This window comes from Cupressus sempervirens, chromosome 7 (genome assembly GCF_028749045.1).
Source record: "Cupressus sempervirens isolate cs-2001-9-10 chromosome 7, ASM2874904v1, whole genome shotgun sequence".
Classification (NCBI taxonomy): Eukaryota; Viridiplantae; Streptophyta; class Pinopsida; order Cupressales; family Cupressaceae; genus Cupressus; species Cupressus sempervirens.
Window position 1 is genome coordinate 547,118,679 of NC_143124.1, and position 23,545 is coordinate 547,142,223.

The following is a 23,545-nucleotide window of genomic DNA, read 5'->3' on the forward strand; positions in this document are numbered from 1 at the left end:
CAAATCCTTGGTATGAAGATTTGCAAAGATAGGAAGAACAGAACATTGACACTATCTCAAGCTGATTATGTTGAGAAGGTGTTGCAACGTTTCTCTATGGAGAATGCTAAAGCTGTCAGGACACCTTTACCTGGTCATTTGAAATTGACTAAGGAGATGTGTCCCAAGACACAGGAAGAGGAGGATAAGATGTCCAAGGTACCCTATGCTTCAGCTGTAGGAAGTTTGATGTATGCTATGGTATGCACTAGGCCAGATATTGCACATGCAGTGGGAGTCGTTAGTAGGTATATGAGTCATCCAGGATTTGAGCATTGGAATGCTGTCAAGTGGATTCTTAGATATTTGAGAGGAACATCCAATAAGTGTTTACACTTTGGGGGCTCTACTACTAATTTATAGGGCTATGTTGACTCAGATTTGGCTGGGGATATTGATACCAGGCGGAGTACTACAGGTTATGTCTTTACTGTTGGTGGGGCAGCTGTGAGTTGGGTTTCTAGGCTACAGAAGATTAATGCTCTCTCCACTACAGAGGCAGAGTATGTTGCTGCTACAGAGGCAGCCAAAGAGATGATATGGCTTCAGTTCTTCTTGGAAGAATTGGGACATCCTCAGAAGGATAATTATTTGTTCACAGATAGTCAGAGTGCCATTCATCTTGCTAAGAATTCAGCTCTGCATTCTAACACCAAACACATACAGTTGTGGTACCATTTCATTCGGTCAGTTTTGGAGGATGGACAGTTAAAGATGGAGAAGATACATACCAATGAAAATCCAGCAGATATGTTGACAAAGGTTGTAACAAGGGAGAAGCTGAACTCCTCTTTAGCTTCAGTTGGTCTTTTAGACTAAATGTCAATAAAAGAATAGCAGAGTCCAGGGTGGTTTGATCCAGTGGGAGCCCCATGCGGTAGTTGTATTGCTACAGGATCAGTCTCCAAGTGGGAGATTGTTGTTTAGTGTGGAGCCTGATCAGTCCCCAAGTGGGAGATTGTTAGATTGTGGTGACTGATCAGGAAAGTACTGTACATAATTTTTTTTTTGGGAAGTAGCCGACATGGTAGCCGACATATTATGGCCGACATATGGCCGACATGTTATAACCCTAAAGCGGTTTAATACTTGTATAAAAAGGGCTTAGGGTTGGGTATTTTTCATATGTGGTGATACGAAATTGGTTCTTGCGGCGGTATTGAGCTATAAGGGATTACGGATTGTAATCAGGTTGTAATCACTAGATTGTAATAAGATCGGACTTGCTGTTTGGTGGACGTAGCCCAGGGATTGGGTGAACCACGTTAAATCTTGGTGCCTTGTGTTCATTTCTGTGTGTTCTATTATTTTCTGTTATTGGCTATATTTGCATGTAGTTTTTATTTCTGTCCATGGTTTATCCTAACACTGAGCAACTCATGCTCATAGTTATATAATGTATCAGCTGGCGTCTGTCTTGTAATTTGGTGTTTGTTTTTCTTAGCTAGGTGTATGTTGTAAATAGCATGGATTCTCAATTACTCGTATGACTTGAATTTGTTTAAAATAGTCACATGGATCCCAAGGTCTTCAGTGCTATGCTAGCATCTTCATATGAGGTAAGCGTCTTTGATTTTAAATGGTTTGATGCTTACTTACCGCCAGTCATATGTTTCCTTCATACTCATCTTTTTAAAGGTTTTAAATCTTATGTTATGACGAGAGGATCGAGTTCTATTCTGTATATTTTTAAGGATGAGTATCACAAAGGAAAATGCATTTCAAGTAGAGGATTTATAATTAAATGAAAGGGAGAAAAAGAAAGTGTATAAAATGTGATGTATTATTACTTGCAATTTTTCTTTTTGGGACAAGTTCAAAGATTTTGAATTTTTTTCCTAGAATTGGTAATAAAATAAAGGGGTGGAGTTTAAAATTCAGAAGTGAAGAATTTAATTACTTTAATTAGTACAGATAAACAATATTCTAATAGCAATCAGATCGAGAATGGATAGTAATATCAGGTGCTATCATTATGAAAGATATATTATGTCTGAACTCCAATCAAGATCACTTCAAATTAGCAGCAAGGAATAATGGCCTGAATAGTCATTGTAGGAACCTTTCTCCTTCATAGAATCATTGTCGTCAGGCCCAATGCATAGCACTAATTATTAGAAGTAGTCAAACTCATGTGGCTGGTTAGTTACAACAAAACTGCCAGTCTGTCATACTTCCAGCCATTGACTATTAGTGCTGTCAAAATAATACCAGATCCTCTGCAATGTACAAGGAAGTTAGTTTATTTTCAACATGAATTCAGGGAAGCTCTACAAACCTATAGGTGTTGGAAGTCTCTATAAATAGAGAGAAATTGTAACACATTGTGTGCAATCAGATCAATGAAATAATTTTGTTATCTGCTGTCACCATGTTTCTTTTTCGTTTCTATTTTTTAATACTAATAGCACTGATAGAAGTTAAAAATCTACTTCCATTTGGAGACACTAAACAAAATGGATAAAACTATATGATTTATCTAAAATAGAGACGATCTAAGTGGACACATCAACTAAATTTAGGTAGTCAAATTGACAGAGGGATGTCAAAACAATATAAGCATATTTGATTCCGAGATGCTTTTAATATTAAAAGCAGCCGAAATTGGGTGTCTCGGCCAAAGAATACATACATAGTGCAAGAGTCATTGCAGACAAACAGATTAGAGAACCATAGCCAACAGACTATACACCAATATATAATATAAAAATAATAGTATTGAGCATCAACATACTAGCAAAACAGGACCTGCAGATAGCAAAAACTAAAGCCATGCACTCTAAACTAACAACTAATCTAAATATAGTTTCGAGAAGGTCCATAATTAGAGTCATTAAAACTATAATAAGATTGTTGTAAAGCCAGTCATGTAGGGCTTGAGAATTTAAAGAAAAGTAAAACATAACAGAAATAAAAATTATGACATAGAAAGGGGATAAATCCTCAATCATTTTTCTCCTCTAGTTTGGGCTTAGGCATCAACACATCAATCCAGTCATCAGTTAAGAAACAATAAAGCTTCCCCGCATCATCATTGTCTATATGGTCCCCCTTCTCCTTCTCTTGTTGTAGGAGATAGAGGGTAGTAGTATCAACATGCATGAACTTGACCCCATAATTAGCCAAGATTGTGAAAGGGGTCTCTATCGTGATCATTCTATCCTTCTGCTTCCCCAGCTTGATCCACATCTTCTCCAACTCCACTTCAACCCGCTAGAAAAAATTCTTGTCCAAACTAGTAGGGTGAGAATTTGTGATAGGGGGTTGGAGTAGGGGATGAATTTTGGTGGGGTACGGGGGAGGTAGTAGGGCAGAACGAATTGGGGAGAGCGATAGGAGGTTGGGGCTTGTACAGGATTTAAGATTTCGTTTTCTCAAGGCAAAGGTAGCAGTTAAGGGGGAGTCCAAAGTTTTATTTTGAGCGGTTGAATCCATAGTACCGATGCTAAAGTAGGAAAGACATGGGAAGGTTCTTGAGAGGCATCTTCAGTGTTAGCAGGAGACTTAACCGAATCATTATTATCCTCCTGAAAGTAGTTAATCCTCCTAGCATTATATCTATGATGGGGTTGTTTCTTTTCTTCCTCACTATCTTTGGACTTAGAGTCTAAATCAACCTCCTTAGTGCTTTTTTATTTATTTATGTATATCTTTCTACTAGGACTATTAAGCAAGCAATGGGATCTCCTCCTACCTCTCATAGACTCAATACTAATATTTCCATGGTTGGCCTTCAACTTAGGGTTTTATTTAGAGAAAAATACCATGTGAGTGCCCTTAGTTTTCCTGCTACTATATAGAGAGGAAGCTTGAGACACACTAGGATAGTAGAAATAGATAGAGGAGAAGTTTTATGTCCTAGAGGATGAGTTAACATAATGCTCCTATGAGGGCATATAGCTCTATGAAAATTATATAATTTAAAAATCAAAACCTAGTGAAAGATGTTTTAGTTTTTGCCTCGAGCCATACATTTTCTAACATCCATAACTGAAACTTATAAATCTATTAATAAGAAGAAAGGGAACAAATTTCATCATGATAACGGAAGTGATTCAATAGAGGGAAGTAGTAATAATAACTTACTTTATGTCTCCCTCAAGAATGAGGTATTTCATTATCAGGAAGCAGACATTAGCCCGTGAGCTCGACAATTTCTCTCTGCTAAAGCCAATATAAAGCTGAATTGACGCCTCACCTTCTTTAAAGAATCAGTTCATATTGATCTTGTTTACTTTCTTAGTTACCCTTCTCCATTTCTTTCACTTTATAGATAACACGGTAGCCTGGGCTATAACTTCCTTATTAATATCAAACATAATGCCACCAACGGTGACATGTCATTCTTGCCAAGTATTCACCAATTGCATAGAAACCAGCTTGTCATTTCCTTCCATGGCCTCCATAAATAGAAGGAGGTTACCTTTCATAATCTACATCCACACGCACACCATATCCCACTAATCTTATTTGATATGTCACAATTTTGTCCAAATTGTTGCCCATGTCGACCAGGACTTCCTGATCTTCAAGATCGTCCAGCTTGGAATTTTTAATAATATCTCTATTAATGGTGTTTTTGGTTTTGCAGAATAAACTAGCCTTATCCAATAAATCATTTTTTTTTATTTATAAGAATAGATCTTCAAAAAGGTTTGGCTAACAAAATTAGGATTCTAATCATTCTACAAGGAAGAATGATAGCACATTGGCCCTAGAAAAAATATAGAGAAACATGCCTTTGTCATAAATGCTTCAATTTTGGAAGCCAATATAATCATGCCATTGTAATCTTTTTAACTTATCATTAAATTGATCCCACCTTTCGTAATTAATGGTTTTGTTCCAAAACTTTTCGTGATCATTTTTGGGAAGTTTCCATAAAGGCTTGTAGGTGATGTCATATTCTCCCCTCATATTTATGAACAACTTAAATTTTCCATGCTCAAATAAATCCAAAAGGGTGTAATGCCGCTAGCTATAAAGATTCAATAAAATCATGTTCTGCTAGTCGTGACTTGTCCTTCACTCTCAATGAGAGTGATGATATCAACAAGGATCAAAACTAGTTGTCTCCAACATCAAAGACTTGCCATTTTGAATCCCAAACAAGCCAACTTGTTCACCACATAGTTTCTCTCCTAAAAGGTTTGTCAAGCTATCTACACCCTCATTTTATCAAGATACATCTTGGCATCCAATTAAAAACCTATCAAGGACCAACTCATCACTGACCACTAATTGAAAGCTCCAACAATTAGGTTAGAATCCCTTTCCATTACTACATTAGTCCTTCTTGAGTGGGTTGTAGATTTGATACTCCATTCTAGGTCCAAGTCCTCCACTGTAATAGAATAGTTATTACCAAAACTTCCCACATATGCTAGAACCATTTTTTAGCTGCACCATCAAAGTTGATATTGATCCATCCACCTAAGGGGGGACACCATTTCATCAATTAGTCCTAGCCTCTTTTTTACAATTATCAAAACCTTTAGCCTTGTGAGGTAGGTGCCAATCCTTTGTCACCTTACAATCCCAAAGGGACAAGGTTCTATCATGCTTTCTCCAAGATAACACCTCAAATTTTTCTCTTATCTACTTAACTATCAGAGTAGTAACACTTTTTGCATTTAACTTAGTTTCCCTAAAGGTCATATTATTCCTTTCCTTCCATATGCACTAGAAACCAAGTGGGGAAATGATTCTACAAATAAGGATAATGAGAGGATGTATGGAGGATGGACCCAATCCATAAATTTATGCATGCCATTCCACCAGTCCCATGAGTGGTTAAACTTTTGCAAAATAGTTGCCCATATATATGCTGCAAATGTGAAAGAGACAAAAAAATGGTAGATATATTCCTCCTCCCTCTTACAAAGGAAACATCTATTAGGGAAGTGGAAGCCTCTTCTCTTGAGGCTATCAATATTTAAGATCTGTTCATGAAGCACAATCCACCAGAAGAAGAAGTTTATCTTATATGTTAACTTTTCAAACCACACCTTCTTCCAACAAAGTCTTGGAACCTCTATATCAATATATAGAAGGTAGGTATATCTAAAAGAGAATTAACCTATACTATTTTAATACCATATTATCATTCATTACAGGGAAGTGTAGGGATCCTAAAGGTGTTGATCACTCCTTTAGTTCCTTAATTAGAGATAAGTCCTAAGGATTACCTCTCCAATTTATATTGACAAAAAAAGTGGAAATCAAGTCCATATTAAGTCAACAAAAGAATTAGGATTATTATACTCTAGGACGACAAAACATCCACATAATTAGTTTATTCATGTATTTAAGCTACAAGGAAAGGGGAAAATTCAAGATATTTCTACACATCTATATTAAGGATTTTTTCCTTCCTCCACTATCTACTGAATCAGTATCCATGTCATCCCCCACTTCACCATCATCTTAATCTTATAGATTTTCCTTCTACTTCTTATTCTTCCTTCCTTCCCTTTTGGGTGTTTTAGTAGACATCTTATTTCAAGAGATTGAATCATTTCCCTTCCCATTAATCTCATTAAATGCCTTCCAAGAGCCTTTATAATAAAAATACTCCACCAATCACTATCAGAAAAATGCTCCTCCTCTTACCCATTAGATAACTTAGTATCATCCTCAAAGGTAGAATGATTAGATATATAGTGATTAATAGGGTTATCTTTATAATATTTAATAATTAAGAGAATGACCCTTTAATAAAGAGTGGGATTAATATCCTCTTTATCCCTAATAAGTTCTTTATGCTTGCATTAAGGAAACAAGACAAATAATATGGAAGAGATTCCTTTTGATTATGGAAAAGATGGTTGAGAAGGATAGAGTTATGATAATAAACCTATATGTATGTATCATCCAAAGTTTTATTATGGATGAAGGCTCTTAACATTCTCCTACTTATTTATTTATAACCAATGGTGATTCATAGGTCTTGTCAATTTTAACATTTTTTTCCCTTTAGTACTATTCCATAGGGAATTTCTTAATATCCTAGTTCATCAACTTCATATCTATATAAAATTTATCACCTTTACATGTGATACTTGTAAATTTAATAATTATCCCTTCATAACTTTTGATTTTCCTCTCACAAATCATCATCTTATGATCTTTCCATTCCTTCTTGAATAACTTTGTAATAGTACAATTTGAGCCATGGATAGAAGTACTCATTTGACCCATCAACAGAATCTCCCAAACCCTAATTTTATTGTTCTATTCCTTGTACAATAAAGGAACCTTTCTCTTACTCTAGTTCCCCTTATGATAGTTATACTACTCACTTACAACATAGAGAAAAGGCAGAAAACTATCACCTAGAAAAAGCTTACAACATAACCTAACAAATTTGGAACTAAGATTCCACATAAATGAATAAATAAACCACAAAGTGTGTGGTGTATCATATGAATTTCTATCTATACTATGAGAAGAAAAATGAACTTTAATCTTCATTATGTCTCATACTATGAAGAATTTTATTATAATCATCAGATAAAATGTCAAATTTGTCATGTACATTATCATAATTCAAATAAGTCTTCACTTTAATGGGAAGATCTGGCTCACCATATTATGTGCATTGGATACTTGATTTCACTATGACATTGGATACAAATATACCCATGACATTGAATTTTCTATAACCATATAAATAAAATATTTCTCAAATGAATTCATTAAAGTTAATGCTTCATAATAATTTTATTAATATATCATGAGAGAGGGGAAAGGCCCTTGATTGATCTAATAATACTACTTGAATAACCTTGTAGATAAACCATAGTGAAAATCATATCATTGGTTATCATGAGAAACTAAACATACCCCATATCTTCAGTAAGGTGGTTGGTCTAAGATCTCAAGGGGAGCATTACCACTACAACACATTTTCCAAATTCATTTCACATCACTCTTCCACACCTAGTCACCCAAACATTACCTTTTCCCTCCCCAACAAAATTAACTTTTACCCATCCTACTTGTGTGTATCTACATATATATCCTTCCCATTCATTATCCTCGAAGTGCAAAGAGGATTTAAATATATTCCATAAACCTTTTCTAATGTAGAAATTAGAAGAGGATGATTTTTTAAAAAAAAATAATGATCTTCTGTCTTAATTTTGCTACATACCACCTTAAGTGGAAAAATTTGGTGCTTGGAAATTTAATTATTTCTCTCCATCCATATTCTCTTATTGCACTATTTGGAAGAGGACAAAAGAAATCATTTGGCAGAACACTCCTAGACAGAAGAGTGAAATATACAACACAAATCAATCTTACTCAAGGGGTGTGTGCTCCAAGATAGTGTACAATTTAGTCGACACCCAAAAAAAAATGTAAGTAACTCGATCAGGTTATATGAATTATTACAAATAAGCTAGGCTTGGTTACAAGCCTAGGAAAAATACATAAAAAATAATACCTGATCAGGTTTTAAAGAAATAAAAAAGGCTCCACTCTAGAAGCCATAACTTTCAGATCTAGACCTCAATTGACTCCATTTGAAATGCATTGGAAATCTAGTGAACATATATAAAACATAATTAAAGTAAAATGATAGTAGGAAATAAATATTTTCTTTTCCATCCATTATAATCAATCATGGTCTAAAATATATAGTCATTATTTTTCGAACATGGATCAAATAGGTAGGTAGGAGCATTATCATAGTTTTAATCTTTCTATCACATATCTCCCTCTCTCACTCCCTCCATCTATTTCTCACACAAAAAATCACTCACTCATTTACTCACTAACTCCTAATATCTCTCTCTTAGTAACTCTTATCCTCTTTCATTCTCACACCAACTCCTAACTCCCACCTCTCTCTCTCTCTCTCTCTCTCTCTCTCTCTCTCTCTCTCTCTCTCTCTCTCTCTCTCTCTCTCTCTCTCTCTCTCTCTCTCTCTGGCATAAGAGAGAGAGAAGGGTTAAGAGTTAGTTAAATAATGCAAGAGGTTAGGATGTAGTGAGAGAGATAACTTAGGATTTAATTAGTGAGTGATTGTATATGTGTATGTTTTTTTGAGAGAGTGTAATTTAAAATGTGTTAGCATTTGTGTTTACCTATTGATTACACATTTGGATCAAACAATGACTAGTTGTTTTAAATTATGTTTAATTTGAATTGATGGAAACCAAAAATTTTAATCATGTGGGATTGTTCTATCTATATCATATTCTAGAGCTCTTCAATAGCTTTTCACCATATTTTGAAAGTATTCAATTGGACTCTGTATGTGAAAGTTATGGCCTTCAAAGTAAAGCCTACTTTTAGCTCTTCAAAACTTGACTAGGTTTTGAAAATGTAAATTTTACTTTTTCAAAACCTAATTGGGTTTTAGATGTTCTTTTCCATTTTCATAACCCAATTGGTTTATTCAAATCCTAGAAACCCAATCGGGTTATGGCTTAGTAATATCGTAGGGAAACATTCCAAAGGCTTGGGAGACTATTTTCCCTTAGATTTTTTTTTTCCTTCAGACATTTTTTCATCTTCTAAGATAAATTCTCATTTTTCTCTTCATTAGGTTTGCCAATGGTAAAGTGGATATCTCTAAAACTACTACCATAATATGACATGTCTTTGTATCTTTCTAACCATATAAATTTTAATATTTTTGGACAAAATTAACATTGCGAAGTTTCATTACTTTTACCAATGCCTTGATATTCCTCATAGACATATTCTACCATATTTTAATGCATTTTGATATACTTAACCAAATTCAAAATAAATTAGATATTATTGTTTTACACTTGATTCTATACCTTTATTAAAAATAAAGTTTCCATTTCTGATTATTTTGATGAAAGTTATGCTCAACAAACGAACAAGTACAAAAATTACAGGATGTAGCAAGTTCAATAATTGATAACAAAAAAGTTCTCATCGAAAAATAAAAATACACAAATTTTACATATGACTCTTAACTATCATCCTACCAAAGGTGTATACAAAATATAAATATGTCTTTTGTCCTGTGCACAAAAACATCTATGTTATATTTTCTAAAAAATTAGGAACTATTTTTCGTGTGCATAGGGTCTAACCCACCTTATCTTATCAATTTTGTAAAAAATCTAGCATTTTAGAAAGTATATTAAAAGAACTACAATTATTTATATTTTACACATATTTTCATTTTGGGTGGATGAGCCTCAAATGTCTTGTCCAAGTTTAGATTTACTTTATTTTGAAAAAAAGAAAAAAAGGAGTCCACTTATACCTCCCATTTTTGTACATCATCTTGGTGCACTCACCGCAAGATGATGGACTAGATAAAGGAAGAAAAGGAATAATAAAAATATCCTCATTCATGTAGAGATGACATTTGAAAGGCAAAGAGAAACCTCAAAGATAAATATTGTAAATGATTAAAATCTAGTTTTGAAGAAGGATCCCATTTTTGGAATGACCTCCTTAATCAAAGAATTTTCCGAACAGGGAGAAATATCATGGGGAGAAAATGGAAAAAGGACAACTAAATCTAGAAAATTGTTGAAATTGAAGAGTCTTCTATCTAATTTTCTATATCCTTAGTATTAGGGTACATGAAAACATAATTAAGAAGATTCATTATGGGACTAAAGAGAGGACTTATTGAAATTCAATAAATCAACATAAATCCAATCCAACAATCCTCCACCTTTAAGCTATATCTATCTCTAAAGAGGTTAATAAGGGGAAAATGATCTCAAAATCTCCTAAAACATAACTAGAGGGCCAAAAGTATTCCCAAACGTTCATATATATTTTTTCCCTAGATTTTAGCTAAGACAAAGGGAGAACTTGATTCTATCTTTTAATATCCTATTCCAATAAACCTTGCTTGGGAGCACCTAGCTTGAGGAAATCAAGTTATGAAAGGGAGACATGAAGTACAATTTTTTTCCCTAAATATAATATGCCATTCTCTTGAGCTGCTATATATATGACATATTTTATTTTAAAGATGTATTCTTCATTAATGGATTTAATACTTCTTAGGCCCAAGTCACCAATATTAGTTGGTCTATAGAATTCTTTCAACATAATTATAGGCAATATATTTGTAGCCTACACCCTCATCCACGTAAATGATTTTGAAATATTCTGAATAGAATCAAAAATTTATATGTAATTTTAGAAATAATCTTAGCATCAAGGGGAAGACTTTGTATAATAGACTTTTTCAGTTTGCCAAATTCACTTTAAAAATCACCCCTCCAACTAAATTATTTCTTGTGGAATGTATTAACTAAACCAGTCCATAAGGCATCTTAGGGATTCCTACAAAGATGGAGACCTAAATAGGAAAACAATAATTTCTTGATATGACATCCTAGAATAAGAGAAACTCATCATTGTCTATTCTTCGTGGCATCTATAAAGAAAAGGGACATTTTATTTGAGTTATTCATCTCACACAATGCCTTGCAATAACAACTCAAGTCCATACTAAGATTTCTTTCCTCTTTGAAAATTGATTCACCAGTAAGGATGGTTTAATCAAAAAAATTATTTGTGATAATTGATTAGATTACATGAGAAAGGTCTAGTATCAACAAGTTGACCTTTACTAGCAAGGGTTGAAATATATCTTCCCAAGCATCCAACCATTACCACAAAAAGGATAGGTGAGATAGTATTATCCTATCTTATGCCTCTTGATAGTAGAGAGAAAGGTATAGCAGACCCATTGACAATGATCAGAAGAGAGGGAGTAGAGATCAGTTAAAATATTAAATGGGAGATCTTATAAGTAAACATAGAGTCCAAGAGAACCTTAAGGAGAAAGCACTATTGAACACATTCATAAGGCTTGGAGATTTTAACCTTCATGAGAGAAGCTTGGTTCCTAGAATCCTGTTAGCCATAATTGATCATGTTGATTAATGTATATGTAAGAATCATATTAGCTCTTATGTTCTCATTGATGTCAATCCTTAGTTGGTTAGACATTATGCTAATTCACTAGAGTTCTATATCATTTGATTGATGAAGAGGTTTTGATTGATGAAGATAATTTGAAGAAATGATTATAATGTAAGTTTTGATAAATGTATGGTATTAAATAGGCACTTGAATGAGTTAGACTCTAGCAGTACAATGTTGGTTCAATTAGTTTACATGATCTTAAGAAAGATGTATATGCAGGATACTTTCATTAGTCAATGAAGGAATACAATATTAACCAAGATACTATAGTTATCACAGAGCACCTAAAAAAGAAGTGATAAAGCTTAGTGTTAACCGAGTAATTTTAGTCTTAATTGAGTAACTTATTGATCGAGAAAGTTTTAATGATCACCGAGCATGAACACAAAGAACAAGTTTGTAAAATATTAATCTAAGGAGCTAATATTTCTTGAAAAAAATGAGAATACTTGAGAAGCATAAAAGATAAGGAAGAAGTTAGTTATGAGATTAATAATTGAAGAGATTCAAACAAGATCTAATGAGGAAGATTTAAAAAGGAAGTCTATTTTTTGAGTGTCTAGATTCATTGAATTAAAATCTGATGGAGATCTATGATTGTAATTAGGTCAAAAAATCTAGAAGATTCTATAATAGAAAAAGTTATTTATTTAAAGGGATGAAAAAGATGTTTATAGTTGCTAATCATTGTTGATTATTGTTGATGCAAATTGAAGTGGAAGAAGAAAGAAGAAGGTAAACTGAGTTTAATAATAGTGTGAAGATCAAGCGGAGGAAGTGCTAAGTTAAAGTGTGATTGTGTGAATCATCCAGAAAGGGAGCGGAAGGAATACATAGAGAAAAGTATTGATTTGAATAAGAAAGTTAGTGCTAAAACCTAACAGATCATTTCATTGTTAATGTCTTACCATTATAGAAGAAGAATATTTCAACTAAGTGGACATAGCAAGTCTTTAAAATCCTATATGGTAACATTCAATATTAATGTTTGTAAGTCCTTTAGAACATGTCACTCTTTAGAAATGTCAAGGAGTGATAGATCTCTGAAGATCTTTGGTGAAAACCCTCTAACAATATCAGATTAAAAATGTGTCTATAACCTTTAACAATTTTGGCTCCTAATAGAGATCATTTTAGAAGAGTGAAAATATTCGGGTTTCTAGTTCTTGTGTGATTTTTCCCTCTACAAGGTTTTGACATTAAATTCTTGTGTCAAATGTGTGATTATTTATTGTGTTGAAAGTTTATTTCATGTTAACTATTTACTACTGCAACTTGGTATAAGCAAGATGATTACTGTGATACTCAATATATTAAGAAATAGTGAGATAATAGTTTGATTTAAAGTTATTATAAGTTTGAATTATGTTGGTTGATGTGGTTACCAAAATATTGATTTGATTTTTTAGGAAGTTGAAGTTGGTATAAAATTGTTTTTAAGGCTTGTAGTACAATTGGTGATAACTTACTCACCCTCCTCCCCCCCTCCCCCTCTTAGTTATCTAACAATTGGTAATAGAGTTGAGTGATTGAAGAAATAAGTTTTAATGAACTAAGATAAAGATCCAAAGCTACATAAGAGAGATGTACGAAAGCTAAACAAGGAGAATTTCTCCTCATTACAAAGGAGGATAATGCTTTATCTATTCTCTATTCTCTCTTGAAAATCAATACACCCCTCCCATTATACCTCTAACAGTTGAGAAGATGATCTAGAAGAAGGAACACAATTGTCTCATGATTGATATTGCTTCTACATTAAATGATGTTTAGTTTTATGATGTTAAAAAATATACTACTACTAAAGAAATATGGTATAGGCTGAAACTTGTGCATGGACATGGTGATAATGTTCTCAAATACAAAGTGAAAAGCTTAAGAGGAAAATATGATGACACAGAGATGAAAAATTGAGAAAATATTATGCAATATATCAATTGAGTGAAGGAAGTTGTTAGTGTTTTCAAAGTTATTGGAGGTACCATCACCAATCAAGAATTTTTAAGTAAAGTTATAAGAAAACTATTTTCTATTTATGCTATAAAAGTATCTATAATTTAGGAATTCATAACTATTCTTGGTAATGATCTTTCTCTTGATGATTTAGTTAGTTTTTTTAATGCATTTGAGTTATGTAATTATGATAATAGTGCTCCTAAAGATTGAGAATGATTTGAAGTCATCACTAACCATTAGAAGTCCAAAGAAAGAGAAGAATACTAAGGATGAAAATGATTAAGAAATAGAGGTAGAATTGGATAAGATTGAAGCATATCTTGCAAGGAGGCTACCAACAAGAAAAGAAAAATTCAAAGGTAAATTTCTTGTGATATATTTAAAATGCAATGAAGTTGGTCATTTTCCTCCTAGTTTCCTAACAAGAGAAGGAGTGATAAAAATGATAAGAAGGTGAAAAAATAAAATAATAATAAGGACTACAAGGACAAAGGGAACAAGTCATGCTACATTTATGAAAAAGAGCACACTGAGTTAGACATGGAAGATAAAAAGGAAGGTCTCAAAGAAGTGGTGTATGTTGTTGTTGACGAAGATCCCTAATGAATAAATGTATTGAGGAAAAATAATCCCTTATTTCTCATGTTAGTAAAAGTAAAACATGAATTATTGATAGTGGATGTTCACATCACATGACTAGAAATATAAGTAAGCTTGACAAACTTAAGGAATATGACGGTGGAACTATTAAACTTGGAAATGATGTTCCATGTCCTATGAATGGTAGACACATGTTGATGCTAAATGATAAAATTAGATGTGATGATGCATATTGGGTCCAAGGATTAAAGTATAACTTGTCGAGTGTTTCTCAATTGAATAATAGAGGTCAGATGATGGAATTTAATAATATAAAAGTAATGATCTATTATGATAGAGAAAATATCATTGATATTGAAAAAGAACACAAAGTGGTCTATGTTACCTTGATCCTACTATTAGTACATGTCTATTTGCAAAAGTTTAAGATTTGTGGTTGTGGTAGAAGAAACTATGTCATGTCAAATTTGAGAATATGGTCAAAGTAAGAAGAAAGAAGAAAGTAAGAGGCTTACCAAATCTGCATAAACCTTAGAATGCTATGTGAAAATAATCTAAACTCAACAGGATGACTAAATCTATTTTTTCAAGAAAAAAACATCCAACTAGTGATATTCTAGACCTAGTTCATAGTAATTTGTATGGACTAATCAGAGTTTAAAGTTATTATTGATATTTCATAGTATTTGTTGATGATTATTATAGAATGATGAAAATAATTTTTTTGAAGTTGAAATATGGTGCTTTTCAAATATTCAGATGATATAAATCTAGAGTTCAAAAAGGAAACTAGTAAACAATTAAAATTCCTGAGATCTAATAGAGGTGGTGAGTTTGTTTTAGACAAATTCACTAACCTCTAAAATGAGAATTTAATCAAGAGAAATATATATAAAGACATCTACACTAAGGAATCCATAAAAGAATGGGATTGTTCAAATGATAAATAGATAAATTGTTAATTGTGATAGAATGTTGTTGATTAAAAAAGGTATTGCACAAATGTTTTAGAGAGAATCCATAAGTAGTGAAGTATATACCCTCACCCAAGTTCAGTTGAAGAAAGGAACAAGAAATACACCATATGAAGTATGGTGTGGTCATACACCGATGTAAGTTATTTCAAAATATTTGGAAGTAGGTGTTATATCTATAAAGATGCAAGGATTAAAAAATTTTATTTTAAAGGCGATGAAGGCATATTCATAGGTTACTCTACTAGGAGAAATTCTTATATGTGTTTCACTAATGATAATAATAGTATGATGGAGAGTGCAAATGTGATATTGATGAGTGTGCTGACTAAAATGTTGAAGAGAGACAAAAGGAACCTGATGATTAAAAAATGTTTTTTTATGTGTAAAGATGAAAATTGTACCACACCCAAGTAGAGAGCTACTAAGTGTTACCCTACATTATCCAAGTCACAAATTGAACAATCTGAGAAAAATGTTGAGCCTCAATTGAGCAATGATAATGCTCAAGATCAAAGAGTTGAATATATCCTAGCAAAGTATATCAGAAAGAACCATTCACCTAAAAGAATCATTGGAGAAAAGAGTGTTGGAGTAATGACTAGTAGTAAGTTGAAGGATAATACCTATTTGCAAGGTAAACTTTAAGAAAGCCACCTCCAAAAAAAGATATAAAATATTGGCGAATATTTCATTATTTTGAAAGAAACAAAATTATTTATATTGGCAAAACAATCAATTTTTTATTCTAAATATGATTAATTTTGGTGATTATTTTTGAATCATAATTTTTTTATTATAAAATATTAGCGAATCTCAATAATAATAGGAAGTTCATTAATCACCATGGAATATTACAAATCAAAATTGAACATTTTTTTACCTTGTGGAATGTTATGAGAATCGTTACATATACTTTAAATCAATAGTGAATAATAAATATTGGTGATATATCCCTAAATTAACTAATAATTATGATAATTATTGGTGTGTTCAATTTAATTTCTCCAATAATATATTATATTTAGGTTACTCAAATCTATTCATGTAATGAATATTGTGGCAAATATTTGAGTTTAAATTTTTCAATAAAATAAATTCTTGAGCGATTTTAAATATTCTAGAATTGAATTTTATAAAACTATGGTGATTTAGGTTGTATCAAATCTTAAATTATTAGCCAATATACTAGCCAAAAAATTCTAAAATTAGCCAATTTACGAATATTAGCCACTAAATTATACCCTACCTATTTGATTATTGATTTTGAGCCAAGAACTATGTGAAATAGTGAGTACTATTTCATATTTTAGAAATTAATATTGTTTGAACTTATATTATTAATATTATAAATATATTTGTTACAATTGTCTCACCTATCTTTTTATTTTATAATATAGAGTTATTAGAATTTTTTGAATTGAAAATATTATATGTAAACTACAAATATTATTATTAAAGATTTTGAGTTAAGAGGATCACATTCTTTTTAATATCTACTAGTTCAATGATTAGAGATAGATACTAGAAATATAAAAATTGGATATAAGATGATGTTGTCTAATATGATGCAATGCTAATATTAGAGTATTTGTTTCATGTCTTTAAATTTTTCTTTTTAATTTCTATATATAATCAATGGATTCCTAGGTTTTCTTTAATTTCTAGCATGATTTCAAATGAATGATTGGTTGTTATAATTCCAAATTAAAATTGTACACATATGTTCTAAACAATTATAACATGGTATACATATGCATATGCATTAGGATATCTCAAAAATAATTATAACATTGAGAATAGTATAAGTTTTGATTTTAAAATTCAATTTTGTAGTTAGAAAAATTGAGAAAATTTAACTTAGAATCGTGAATAATCCATGAATTATGAAAAATCTTCAAGGATAAATGATTATAATATCAATACATGAGGATATAATGCCCAAGCTTATGCAAGAATATCTAAACTAGAAATTAGTTATTACATTCACAATATACTAAAAATGATATCAGTAAAAATCCATTAATTTTTGAAAAGAAATATATTGATTTATATGAAAAAAGAAAATAAACCATCAATAACATCTTAAAGAAATCTATTGTACATAAAAAATTACTCAACATGTAAACACTTTAAAAAAATATTAATAAATTTTAATGGCAATAAAGAATAAATAATTTTCTAAATTTAAAGTATTTAAGTGCAAAATTATAAAACCTTTCTTTATTTGATTAGAAAAGTAAGAATCCAATTTTAAGTCTCTAACCTATCTTTTGATTAATATTTATAAATTTTTATTTATACTAGGCATTTCATCGTTAAAATTTCCTCATTTCATTATCTTGTTATATTTTTAGTGCCTATAAATATTATTTTCAATTTTTTTCAGTTGTAAGGATCACATTCTCTTTAATATCAACTATTTTAATGGATTTAGAATGATAATTGAATATGGATAGTAATTTCCAAATGCACATATGAGAAATTAATTTGTAAATGTGAGCAATACAATCCTAGGTTTTTTATTTCTAGCATGGTGTCATATAAATGATGTGATATAACTCTGTACGATATTGTCTACATTTGTATTAGTATAGCTTAAAATTAGTATTGAAATAACCATAATAGTATAAGCTTGATATTTAAAAAAAGATTATGTTTAATATGTACAATTTAAAAATGGAGGTAAGTTATAAATAACTAATTTGTGAACTAGGATCAAGCTTAAGGATAAATGATCGTTGGATGACTAAAGATATCATCTAAATGCAATGTTGAACAAGATGAAAAAAATGGAAAGGAAATATCTAGATTGATATGCATAAAATAAGACTACCATCAACATCTTTTAATAGAATATCTTCAGAATCTTCTACACATCTAAAACTATCCAAATCCAAAGCTCAAACATTTGGAAAAACTTTAAATATATTTAAATAATTTTATTGAAAATAAAAATATCCACTTGCCTAACCTCACATTATTTGACTAGGAAAATTAGAAATCCCCACTTAATGTGACAACAAAGGTTACCTAATCTATTCCATCATAAAATATCGTTCTTAGAATAAGTTTGCACGACAAAAGTAACCTTGTTAAATGGAGATAATCCATGTCGTGTACGGCAGTTGCAGTAATTGCATGTTCTAGAGCCAATAGTTACGTGTCTTACGATGGCACAACGAACAAAAGAGTGCACGAGCTTGCAATGGGCGGCAATGCATTGCCTCGTACGCAAGCCGCCTAACAAGAACACATAAAGATAGAGAATCACAATTCATAATTCAATTATTGCAACTATTAATATGCAATACAAGTCTCTGTACTGTGTGAGATAGCACGGGCATTTCCTTTCAGAAGTGATCTTATCGACAGTTGGGTATAAAGCTTGAAAGAAATTAAATCCATGGGACGTATTCCTTGCAGCAGACAAGTCAAATTTAAGAGAGGACCATGGACGCCTGAAGAAGATCTCTGTTTAACAAACTATATCCAGGCTCATGGTGAAGGCCGCTGGACATCTCTTTCCAAGAAATCAGGTTTGCTTGTTTTTAAATTCTTTCGAAGAGCAATTACTTACAATGTTTGAAGATTCAGGTTTAGGGTTACGCCTACGTCTTACAGCTGTGTTCCAGTTTTAGGGTTTAGGGATTTATTTGATTTTAGGGTTCTTTTCACATAAAATTTTCAGGTCTCCTTCGATCTGGAAAGAGCTGCAGATTGCGATGGATAAATTATCTTTGCCCTGATGTAAAACGAGGACATATTTTAGCTGATGAAGAAGATTTAATTCTCAGGCTCCATAGACTCCTGGGAAATAGGTCAAACTTTTTCCATTCAAAACATTCCTTGATTTTGTCTTCGCCTTCTTCTTTTTGGATATTTGATAAAAAAACAAGATTGTGTATTAAAGTATATGAAATCATTTCATGTCTTAAATGATCTCAGATGGTCTATGATAGCTGGACGTTTACCAGGAAGGACAGATAATGATATAAAAAACTACTGGAACAGCCACCTGAGCAAAAAACTTATTAGCCAGGGCATAGATCCTCGCACACACAGGCCTCTGTCCGAATCTGAGGACATTTGGTGGATCCCTCAAGACACCGATGTCCAGGAAAACAATAAATCACAAGAAAACACCAATCCAGATATAAATGACAAGGATTCAAAACATGATCAGATTAATTGTTCTTCAATGGCTGCACCAGAAATCTATTGTTCACAAAGCGCACCCAATGCTGAGGAGGTTCCCAGTGTTGAAATGAGAAAGTCTAATTGGTGTGAGAATCTGAAACAAATGTCAGACGGCAGCTGCTTTCGTTATTCTCTTCCTCCTACTCCAATGGGAGCATCTTATGAAAATGGGAGCTCATATAATATGTACTCTTCGTTTTTGGAGTCACTTCTCAATGAAGATTTAGAGCTGCCAGAGCCAAGCGTTGGATACAATTCTGTTTCACAGCAGTCTGAGTTAGCAAGCCCTGGCTATGATTTTTTGTCTGCACTCCAATCTCCAACTATTCATTACCATCGTTCTCATTGACGTAAGGATATCACTGCATTGCATTCTAGATATGGTATTTTGTATTGTTTATTGTATTGCTGTTTATACTGTTACAATTGAAACTTGAATTATCCAAGGGCTTGTCCTTTCTGTTCATACTGTTAGTTTGGTTACTTATTGTGTTTAACTCTTTCATAACCTCAATGAAGTGTAAATTTTCTGCTGAAGAAAACAAATTACATGCAATTTGCAGGGAATACAATTCATGTTGGTCTTGGAAAGTCCAAATTGATTTTCTGCCTGCGAAAAACACAGAAAATATAACTGTCAATCTTGGTATTTCAGAAGGCTTTATTCATTTTTCATGCTTGAAGATTCATTCAACGATTTAAATTGGCTTTTGCTTTTGTAAAAGCATAATGTTTTAAGGAATTTAATTAGCTCTTAGATTTGAAATGCTACTTCCGAACAGTAGATAAATTGACCGCAGGTTGCATTTTCATATTTCCGGCACAGGATTGGAATGTCACTGCCCATTAAAGGTGACTGACGTAGGTGTTCTTGAAGTGGATGCTTCCTGGGATTACAAAAATAAAACGTGTTTAAAAAATCATGACTATTCATGTTTATCAGTTATCTTGTAGTAGTTTAGGTGATAGTAATTTGTAATTTTATGAATAAGTTAATTAGAGAGATTTAAAACTATATGATTTTAGAAGAAAATTCAAAATTTAAAATATTTTACTTATTTCTGATTAATGATGATTTTAAAAATATGACTAAAATCAATATAATAAATATTAGTAGTAAGAACGTCTTTTTTGTTGAATTAATATATTTTAAATAATTTTGTAGTTATAGTTATTATTATAGACTATTAATAAGTTTTAAAAATATTATTTTTAAATTTTTATTTTTATTATCAAAGATAATGCAAAATGTATTAAATATATTTGAATGATTTTTTATTTATTTTAAATTTATCTATTTTCATATAATTACAATGCATCTTTTATAATACAGAAAATGAGGATAGTCTCCCTCCATAGTACTTGTGATCTTCCAAAATATGGTTTAAGATTTTACTGTGAACAAATGTATGACTAGATTTCCTTGAGAGCTAAGTTCATAACATACATTTAGATATCTCGACAGTAGATAAACCCAAGGAAATATTTTATAATTAATAAGGAGAAGAAATGTTTTAGTTGCAGAGATGGGAAGAGCAAATAGCAGAGTCTCTTTGATTTATTCAGACTATAATAGAAGACACTAACAATGTGATGAAAACCCAAGATTGTGGTTTAGATTACTCGGAAAGAATACAATTTTAAATATAATAAAAGCTACTATAGAGAGGAGAGATTTGAATGTAGAATACGGGCGGGAGGTAGGTGACTGCAACAGGACATGACAGTGCTAAGTCAACACTGACTTTTTAGGGATCAGATTCTAATGGAACCCATTGGATGGTGTGCTCCCCATGAACTAGGTAGGAAAGATGGAGAGGTCCTACATCATAATGTCAACAAGATATAGGCTATGGAGAATCCAGTTTCTACAAAGAAGTGGTCCTCTCTTTTGGAATTAAACCTGGGACGAAATCTTCCGTTCCTCCCATGACTTGTAAATTAGATCAGAAAGTGGGTGAGTTTTTAAATCTTTATACTTATAATTGATCCTTTGATAGATCATTGTATTTCTATTATGGGTATTGTGTTGGCTGACAAATTTCTTTGGCCGGCATCGAACGTAATAGTTAGGTCAACGCTTGAAGGAAAATAGAAACTCGAAGACCAAAGACCAAGTTGACATTTCTTCTCTCCCGAAGGGTTTGCTTTCATTTGTCTTTTCAAATAAGGAGGACCTCAAATTTGTTCCTTGTCGGATCCCTTAGGATATTTGGAAAGTTGGCTTTGGCTTTTAAAAATGGGGACCCAAAATGGACTTCATTGATACTTATTTCCACATGCCTCTAGTTTGGGTTCTCTTTCCAGAAACCTTTTTGAAGTTTACGATGAGGATGTGTTGAAAATTCTGGTCTTTTAGAGAATTATATCTCATAGATCTCATAATCTCATGACTATGTCTGAAACTAGGATTGTTTATGTTCTTACTAGTATTAATATTCTATTGAAGAAAATTGATATTGTGTTCAAATTTGAAAAATAAAACCAAGAAGAGGAATTGAAGGACATGTTTCTATTGTAAAAAATCTTGGTAGTAAGAAACACATTGTCGAAAAAGGTGATGATTATTGCAAAAAATTTCAAGCTACATATAAGGATTGTCCCTACACAATCAATGCCACATCAGCAGTCTCCAGCAGTCTCCATAAAATATGGGAAATTTAGCAAGAGTTAAAGTCATTTGAATGTTGACCAATCAACATTAGTTGATTAACTATCATTAACTTTTAAAAAAATGATACATATACATATAGGCTCAAATTCAAGAAACCATAATCTCATACTAGATTACCAATACTATATAGTCGAGATAGTCGATACTAGATGGTCTAACCATGATGACCAAGTTGAAAAGAGCTCTAGAACCCGTCTAAGAACATAAGGGCGAGAATATTGTAGGAGTGCTTTACCACCCTACCATGAAGTTGCTAAGCTTCCCTAGAATCTTTTCTGACATGAAAGATACCCAGCCTGACATCGAGGGAGACTAAATAAGTAAAAGCAAGAAAAGTAATGGAATTGTGCAATACTTTGTCTACAATTCAACCAAACAAATAACACATCCTTGCAAGACAGGTAACATAAATTTTTGTACCCAAATGCATGATAATATATTTTAATCATTTACATAGGAAAACTAATCAAGCTCAATAGGTTTCTTCTCACAAGTTCATCAGAAAGGCATATCACACATTAAGGAAAACTCTTTCCAAAAACTAGGACTTCGTTAATGGCAAGTAGCAAAATACATCAACCAACATAATATTTCATCCTAACTTATCTACAATAATATCATAGTTGATCACACATCATCAAGAATAACTACTGCAAGATAATATGACTTTCATATATTACATTGTCATGAAAATCCTATCATGACACACACATTGTATTAACTAGACAATACAAAGACATTCTTCATACACATGCTAAGATAATTTTAGTGTTATTGAGGTTACCAACACCACTTCACTAGTGTGAGGAAATACACAACTTTGTCATTGAAAAGTATATATTTTAACAAAAATTCCTCTTCGACTCCTTGGAAGACAAAAGATTGCACTCTTCAAAATTACAAATCAATCACTTCAAACTGGATTATATCTATAGCCCTCATAGCTCTTTGCTATCTCTATGTAGTTCAATGTTGTTTCAATTTTGAACCTCTAGGTTTGAAAAGAAAACATCATCAATGTGTCTATACTGATTCCAATTCAGCCACACATGCATCATGCAAATATGAAAATGAACATTCCATTATAGAATAAGACATGTAATAGATTTATTCAATGTCTGAAAATCTCAATTTAAAAACCATGTTGTAGACAAGA

The 23,545-nt window shown here is 32.0% G+C and overlaps 1 protein-coding gene across 2 annotated transcripts; it reads left to right on the plus strand.

Annotated features, from left to right (window-relative positions):
- The first annotated feature begins 1,559 nt into the window (after positions 1-1,559).
- Positions 1,560-20,313, plus strand: LOC149547939 (transcription factor MYB8-like). Of its 2 annotated transcripts, XM_089791978.1 has the most exons (4): positions 1,560-1,598; positions 18,942-19,054; positions 19,207-19,336; positions 19,464-20,313. In XM_089791978.1, exons 1-4 carry the CDS (start codon positions 1,594-1,596, stop codon positions 20,062-20,064), a joined length of 849 nt encoding a protein of 282 aa, XP_089648104.1. In that variant the 5' UTR covers positions 1,560-1,593; the 3' UTR covers positions 20,065-20,313. The 2 variants fall into 2 exon arrangements, with proteins under 2 accessions (XP_089648104.1, XP_089648102.1); XM_089791976.1 differs by lacking the exon at positions 1,560-1,598 and having other exon boundaries at positions 18,362-19,054.
- The last annotated feature ends 3,232 nt before the right edge of the window (positions 20,314-23,545 follow it).